This window comes from Penaeus japonicus, unplaced genomic scaffold, assembly GCF_977035675.1.
Source record: "Penaeus japonicus unplaced genomic scaffold, GWHDUDI00000001_assembly GWHDUDI00000033, whole genome shotgun sequence".
In the NCBI taxonomy this organism is placed as follows: Eukaryota; Metazoa; Arthropoda; class Malacostraca; order Decapoda; family Penaeidae; genus Penaeus; species Penaeus japonicus.
Genome location: NW_028234435.1, coordinates 11,251,165 through 11,258,664, shown reverse-complemented (window position 1 = coordinate 11,258,664; position 7,500 = coordinate 11,251,165). Strand labels below are relative to the sequence as shown.

At 36.3% G+C, this 7,500-nt stretch overlaps 2 protein-coding genes across 3 annotated transcripts in view; one reads left to right on the top strand and one right to left on the bottom strand.

Annotated features, from left to right (window-relative positions):
- The window catches only part of LOC122265255 (uncharacterized), an 18,520-nt gene extending 14,140 nt beyond the window's left edge, over positions 1-4,380 (top strand). The window contains exon 6 of the mRNA XM_086556654.1: positions 1-4,380. This exon is cut by the window's left edge and continues 1,756 nt beyond it. The gene's annotated coding sequence lies outside the window, so the exon portion shown is untranslated.
- The window catches only part of LOC122265257 (uncharacterized), a 36,765-nt gene continuing 33,094 nt past the window's right edge, over positions 3,830-7,500 (bottom strand). For both annotated transcript variants that reach the window (XM_086530399.1, XM_086530400.1), the window contains exons 9-12: positions 7,204-7,448; positions 6,548-6,654; positions 4,974-5,122; positions 3,830-4,855 (exon numbers count right to left, since the gene is read on the bottom strand). In XM_086530399.1, the coding sequence (XP_086386525.1) occupies positions 4,455-4,855; positions 4,974-5,122; positions 6,548-6,654; positions 7,204-7,448 (902 nt within the window). In that variant the 3' untranslated portion in view covers positions 3,830-4,454. The remainder of the gene's footprint in view (positions 4,856-4,973; positions 5,123-6,547; positions 6,655-7,203; positions 7,449-7,500) is intronic.

Genomic DNA, 7,500 nt, shown 5'->3' with positions numbered 1-7,500 from the left:
GCATATAAAATGCACCATGGTGGGTCCTCCCTAACATTTTGAGTAATAACATCGAATACAATATTAAATAATAATGGGCTAAGTGCTGACCCCTGGTGTAGACCAACCTTCACAAGGAAGTTTTCCGCTGTTCCTACTGTGCTTCTAACTCTAGTAGTAACATCCTTATAGCATTCTTTGATAACTATTACATACTTTTCTTGCACTCCTCTTTCACGTAGCCCTCTCCAAACCTCCTGCCGTGGCACCCTATCATATGCTTTCTCCAAGTCGATGAATACCATATGTAACACTTTCTGCTTTTCCTGATACTTTTCCATTATTTGCCTAAGAAAGAAAATACCATCAATTGTCCCAAGTCCTTTCATAAAGCCCAGTTGTTGCCTACCAATTTCCACCACTTGCCTAAGCCTACTGTCCAAAATTCTTTCAAACTTTAAGGTGTGTGACATTAATTTTATCCCACGGTAATTTTCACAGCATTGGATATCCCCTTTCTCTTTAAAAAAATGGTATTAGGGTGCTTTCCCTCAATTGTTCTGGTATGGCTTCTTTTTCCATAATTTGTTTCATAAGTTTGTGCAGAATACTAATACCATCTTGCCCTAAAGCTTTCCACACTTCCACTGGTATGTTATCAGGTCCAGTGGCTTTTCCAGTTTTCATTCTTTTCAGAGCTATTTCTACCTCCTGTCTAGTTACCTCAGCTATCTCTTGGTTATTTGGTTCTCCATCCTCTCTAACTAGTCTCTCATTTTCCTCATTTAATAGTTTTTCAAAGTATTCCATCCATCTAGTTAGTACATCCCTTTCTTTCTCTATTATGTTACCGTTTTCATCTCATTTAATATGCGTTATATTTTTTGTACTTTTATTTCTTGATTTAGCTAATTTGAAAATCTTTCCCTGTCCTTCTTTAGTATCTAAATCTTCGTACAGTTTATTATATGCTTCTGACTTTGCAATAGCTCCTGATTTCTTAGCTTCCTTACATCTTATTCTATATGCTTCCCTATCTATTTCAAGTTTACTTTCTTCCCACTTTTTCTTGGCAGCCCTCTTTAAGTTAACTTTTTGTTGTACGTCTTCATTGAACCACCAGGTCTCCTTATTTTTCAATTTTTTTTCCACTGCTCTCTCCTAGGATTTCTTTACCTGCTATTAAGATGTTTTTACTCGTTCTATTCCATCAATATCATTTAGAATTCTAAACTTAAATTGTTGTTTTAAATCCTGCTCCTTCAGCTTGAACCACTTAATTTTTCTCTGTGTCCTAACACCTCCTTTCTTCTTTCGGGCAACAGCTATTGATAGGTCTAACACAACTAGGCGATGCTGTGCTGCTATGTGGTCTCCAGGTATTACTTTACAATTTTTGACCTCGCATATGTTCCTTCTACCATACAGGAGGAAATCAATTTGACTTGTCCTCTCTCCGCTTTTAAAGGTAATAAGATGTTCATTTCTCTTTTTGAATAGCGTATTCCCTATAACCATATCAAACGATACTGCAAAATCAATAATTCTCTCTCCTTCTTCGTTTCCATTCTTATAACCATATCCTCCATGCACACGCCTGACAGCCTCATTACCATTACCAATATGCCCATTTAAATCTCCTGCAACTATGCATCTCTCACTTTCATCTACCTTGCCTCTTTCTTCTTGAAGTTCTACCCAAAAACGTTCTTTCTCTTCCTCAGTGCAACCAGTCTGAGGTGGATATACACTAAATATATTAAGTGAAAACTCATCCAAAGTTAACCTTATCCAAATGATTCTGTCACTTTTCCTATTTACTTCTGTTACCAGCCCCTTCATCTCTCACGATAAAATGATTCCAATCCCATTTCTCCCATCTTTATTAGCCCCCCCATATATTAGCCTATATCCATCTCCTAACTCTTTTGCCTTATTTCCAGCCCATCTAGTTTCTTGCACACATGGTATATCTACTTTACGCTTCGTCATGAGATCAGCTAAGCCTCTACCTCTGCCGGTCATAGAACCAACATTCAAAGTCCCTACTCTCAGTGGTTGAACTAACTTCTTTGGCCGCACCCGTTCTTGACGCGGTAGCCCTCGCTGGTCCACAGAGTTAGGGCGATGTGTCTGTGGGTCACTTACGGGTGACAACCTAGCATTGCGTACTCCTTGGATATGGCTCATTTCATAGGGTTTTGGCATGGATTTTACAAGCGGATGCCCTTCCTGACCTTAACCCTCTCTATTTATCCGGGCTTGGGACCGGCGCTAAGTTGGGCTGGATTTTACTGTGATTACCTATAATGTTTGCAAATAATGTGTTGTGCGATATCCATTTTAAACACGACCTCTGTAATACATACACAATATGCGAGGATAACTTTTGTTGCAATGAAAATATAATGAAAAGTATAACATACCAAGGTGAATAAGTCCAGAAAAAAATTTACTTTCATTGATGTGTCATGGAATGCTTTCTATATTTGCACAAATAAGATCTATTTACTGATCTGGTAATCTGCACAACTAGTTTTTTGAAGAAATAAACATTTCCCATGCTTAAAGTAGCATGATGTTAACATATTCAGATTCACATGCCGATATGAATTACTTAAAGCAAACAAGAAATGTATATGTCGTGTCTTATGAACTCAAAAGTGTTTTTTTCATCAGAAGAAGCAAATAACTAAAAAAAATGTTTTTCAAAGGCGCGCCACAGAGCCACGGGTCGCTCTGTGAGCATAACGGCTGGTTTTGTTCAAGCGGCTTTTGCTGTCGTACGCCCGACAGTCCCCATGAAGTTAAAATGATTTCAAGACTGTGACGCTGCAGATAAGGCCTATATACAATATAATAATTATTAGGCGTTATCTGCATTTATTTGGGTGGTAAATAATTGTTTGAATCCTTTACTTGGATTACATTTACTCTTTAACTCGTAAGGAACTGAATTTACCAAGCGTTTGCTTTGAAAAATATATAAACGAGAGCAAAAAGTGTACTGGGTCTAGTTTAGTTTTTTTTTTCTTATGACAGACTACTAATTAATGGCTATTGAAGTATATAGTCACAATCCGAGTAATACGTTCGAATTTCTTTACATATTCATGGACAGCAAGTGGTCGGTAACTAATGTAAAACAGTAAAATACCTGACTTTAGTTCAATTACAATGATACCCTTTAATCTTAGCAGGTAATGTAAGTCGTGCAATATCCATTTTCAACACCACAACTTTGTAATGCACGTGTATGGTCGTCAGTAAAGTGTAGCGCCTACCCTCATGCGAGGATAATCTGTTTTATTATAGTGACAATATCATGAAAATAAAAAATATACCTTACCTAGGTAAATAAGCCAAAAATATCAAAAGCTTTAATTGATGTATCATTTTTTCAAAGGCGCGCCACAGAGGCACGGGTCACATACGCCCGAGTGTCTGCTCCACCCACCAAGTTGAAATCATTGCAGGTCGGTGACGCTGCGGGTAACTCCTGTTATAATCTCACTTTATTTTTACATCAATTTTGCTGCAAACCGCTCTCAAGATACTACTAAAACTACCGAAGGAAACGATATGAAATCAAAATCAGGATTTTTTGTTGTTGTTGTTTTCATTAGGTGATGTTGGTGGCCCTATTGCGTAATTCTTTTTATTACTGAAAATATTATGAAAATACAAAGTATACCACACCTGGGTGAATAAGTAAAAATATGAAGAGCGTATTTTTTCACTGATTTTTCATGGAAGGTACAGGTTGCTAATTTGCCAAACTGTTATTTGATTTAAGCTTATTTTTTCATGATGAAACAATTATGATGGTAACATATTCAAATCCACTTCATATGCCAATATTAATGTATTAAAACAAACTAAAAACAAAGTATTTGTTGTGGAAATCATCTTTTCTCAGGCATTAAAGGAAATCACACTTACTATTTGACATAAAATGTCCTTAGCCTGAATGCCCTATGTACTCAAAAGTACATTTCATTATCAGTTATTAAGTACTTTTTCTCAAATTTTCATCATTAAAATGCTGGAGACAATTGCTATTCCAATATTCATTCTGGCAAGCTTGGTTGAACTAGTGATGAAGAAAATTGAGAGAATCTTCAAGAAATAATTTTAACTAATTTTTTTATAGTTCACACTGAGAAAAGGGGCAGAACTTTTTCCCATATAGTCTGAAAATGTAAGGTTGTAAATATGGGGTGACCATTATTAAATATGAGTCGTATTTACATTCAAACAATTTCATCACTAATACCCAATATTTATAATTTCTTGTTATTTCTAAAGAAATATCCGAATTCTTAAACAATTTTTTCTTGCCTTCTCTTTCTGGTCAGCTTCCTAATATGTCAAAAATGGCATTAAATTCACATTCCAAAATACATCTCTTGGACAATTGCAAGATATACATGCAGAACATTAAAATGTAAAGAAAATAATTATTTACACATGAGTCATCCTGAGTCACTATCGCTTAAGTCATGGCATTTTTTTGCACTTAACTTTGATATGACTACATGCTCTGTATCACTCGTCACTTTTTGCTTGATTATCTTTTCCCGTGGTTCTTGTGAGCTGTCAGTATCACTTTCAGTATCATTGTCATCTACTCTTTCACCGGAATGTGCATTTGAAATACTCTCCTGAACTTCATCTCCATCACTACTTTCTGAATTGTCTATTTCAGAATCCCAAGTGGGTAAATCATCAGGGTCTGTATTTGTCAATCCAGAGTTATCTTTCATCTGGTTGCTGATTTTGTTGCTTTTTGAAGAACCAGTCCTACCAGCAACAGAAGATCTTGCCATCTCTACATAAGTAGAGCGCACTCTTTTGTGTAAATACTCTAATGAATCTGAAAAATAAAGAAACAGAAATACAACAAACTCATAACTCCTTACTGTCATCTACTGAAGATGTTATCAAAACTACTTTGTATATGTCAATATTAACAAAATATAAACTGTACACACCATCAAAGTTTCTTCTTTTTTTGCTGGGAATTGCATGATACATGCTATAAAAGCATTGTTTGACTTTTGGTAGAGTACTATCTGGAAATAGTTTTGCTACTTCTTTCCAACTGATGTCTGCAATATCACTGTAATTTGATTCATAAATGCTGAAAAGAGAATGATGGGAGATTAGTAACAACTCAAGAAATGAGGATAAAAATGTGTATATATCCGAAATTTTGAATTTGTAAGGAAAGAAATCTATATAGACAATCTTCTATCTAGACGCATATGCGTACACACAGACGAACAGAGAGAGAGAGAGAGAGAGAGAGAGAGAGAGAGAGAGAGAGAGAGAGAGAGAGAGAGAGAGAGAGAGAGAGAGAGAGAGAGAGAGAGAGAGAGAGAGAGAGAGAGAGAGAGAGAGAGAGAGAGAGAGAGAGAGAGAGAGAGAGAGAGAGAGAGAGAAGAGAGAAAGAGAGAGAGAGAGAGAGAGAGGAGAAAGAGAGAGAAAGAAATGAAAGAGAGAGAAGAGAGAAGAGAGAGAGAAGAGAAGAGAAGAGAGAGAGAAAGAGAGAGAGAGTGAGAGAAAGAGAAGAGAAGAGAAGAGAAAGAGAGAGAGAGAGAGAGAGAAAAAGAGAGAAAGAGAAGAGAAGAGGAGAGAAGAGAAGAGAAGAGAAAGAGAGAGAGAGGAGAGAGACACAGAGAAAGAGAGGAGACAGAGACAGAGAAAGAGAGGAGACAGAGACAGAGAAAGAGAGGAGACAGAGACAGAGAAAGAGAGGAGACAGAGACAGAGAAAGAGAGGAGACAGAGACAGAGAAAGAGAGGACAAAGAGACAGAGAAAGAGAGGAGACAGAGACAGAGAAAGAGAGGAGAGACACAGAGAATGAGAGGAGAGAGAGAAGAGGAAGAGAAGAGGAAGAGAAGAGGAAGAGAAGAGGGAATAAAGAGGAAGAGGAAGAATAGAGGAAGAGAAGGGGAAGAGAGGAGGAGGTAAAGGAAGAGAAGAGGGAATAAAGAGGAAGAGGAAGAGAAGAGGAGGAAGAGGAAGAGGAAGAGAAAGAGAAAGAGAAAGAGAAAGAGAAAGAGAAAGAGAAAGAGAAAGAGAAAGAGAAAGAGAGAGAAAGAGAAAGAGAAAGAGAAAGAGAAAGAGAGAGAAAGAGAGGAAGGAAAGGGAGAGAGAAGGGGAGGACAGGGAGAGGGAGAGAGAAGGGGAGGACAGGGAGAGGGAAAGAGAAGGGGACGACAGGGAAAGGGAGAGCAGGAGAGACTGTGAGATGTTGAGACTGTGAAAGATTGACGGACACCCACACATGCAAGCACATGCTCTCTCGTTTTCACTGATAATGTGAATGAAGAATATAAATAATACATATATACGGTTATTATGAAAGTATGAGGAATTTGATTTTGTTTACTTATTCCTTTCTTATATTTTTGTATTTTGTTGCTAATCTATGTATATGCTCTTGTTAATATTTTGAAAAAAATGGAAAGCTTGGGTCTCTTTTACAGTACAAAATGATCATGATCCATTATTGGGTTGCAAAGCAGGTAATTCATTAATCAGCTGCAACATCAAACTCACCAGTCAATAAGTGTTACGCGATTTTCAGGTGAAAAATTAATAGCATGTAATTTTTCATCCTTGTCGATGTTGTGGGGATGGTACCTTGTATTCATGGAGGAGTGATTCTGAAAAGTACTAATTCCTTTAATACTACTACTACTACTACTACTACTAATAATAATAATAATATTAATAATAATGACAACAAGAAAAATAATGATAATAAAAACATTAATAATAATAATAATAAATATACATATGAAAAAAAATTTAGTTAGTTCTTTCAATATAATATCAAATATTCAAATAAAAATAAAGACAATATTTGAAAATTAAATCTATACCTGTTCTAGACATTCATGGTCATTTCTTTAATGCCAATAATATTTATTTATCATGGCTTCCTTTTTCTCAAGAAATGATACTAAAAGCAATCTGGAATTGCATTCAAATTTGGCAATGCACGTGTGAATTATCTTTGCCATTAATTTATAGCAACAAATTGTGAATTTCATTGTAATAACTACAGTATCAGCTATCTTTCTTGAGTAGCAGGGTAAACATATTCAGACTGCTTAAAATATAAGTAACATTACCCTAGACTCTCTTTCAGTTCTTCTTCTTAAACTTTATCTGACTCTTGTGACTCTTGTTATTCCTTCACGAAAACTTACCTTTGAATGTCCCTCCTGCTGATGTTCATACTCATCTTCATCACTAATTTCTGAGGAGTCTATTTCATCCTCCCATGCAGGAGCATCATCAAAGTCTGTAATTTCAGTCTCATACACACTTTCAAGGTCATCTTCCATCTCCCTGTCTCTCCTGTTTTTAAAAGTGCCAACTGCAGTAACATTGGATAGCTTTGCAAGTGTTGCATACTTGCGCCTTATATGTGTATGCAAGTACTCTACTGACTCTGAAAGTAAAGATTAATACTTCTAAGTAGCATAATCTCACGTTTCCAGCAA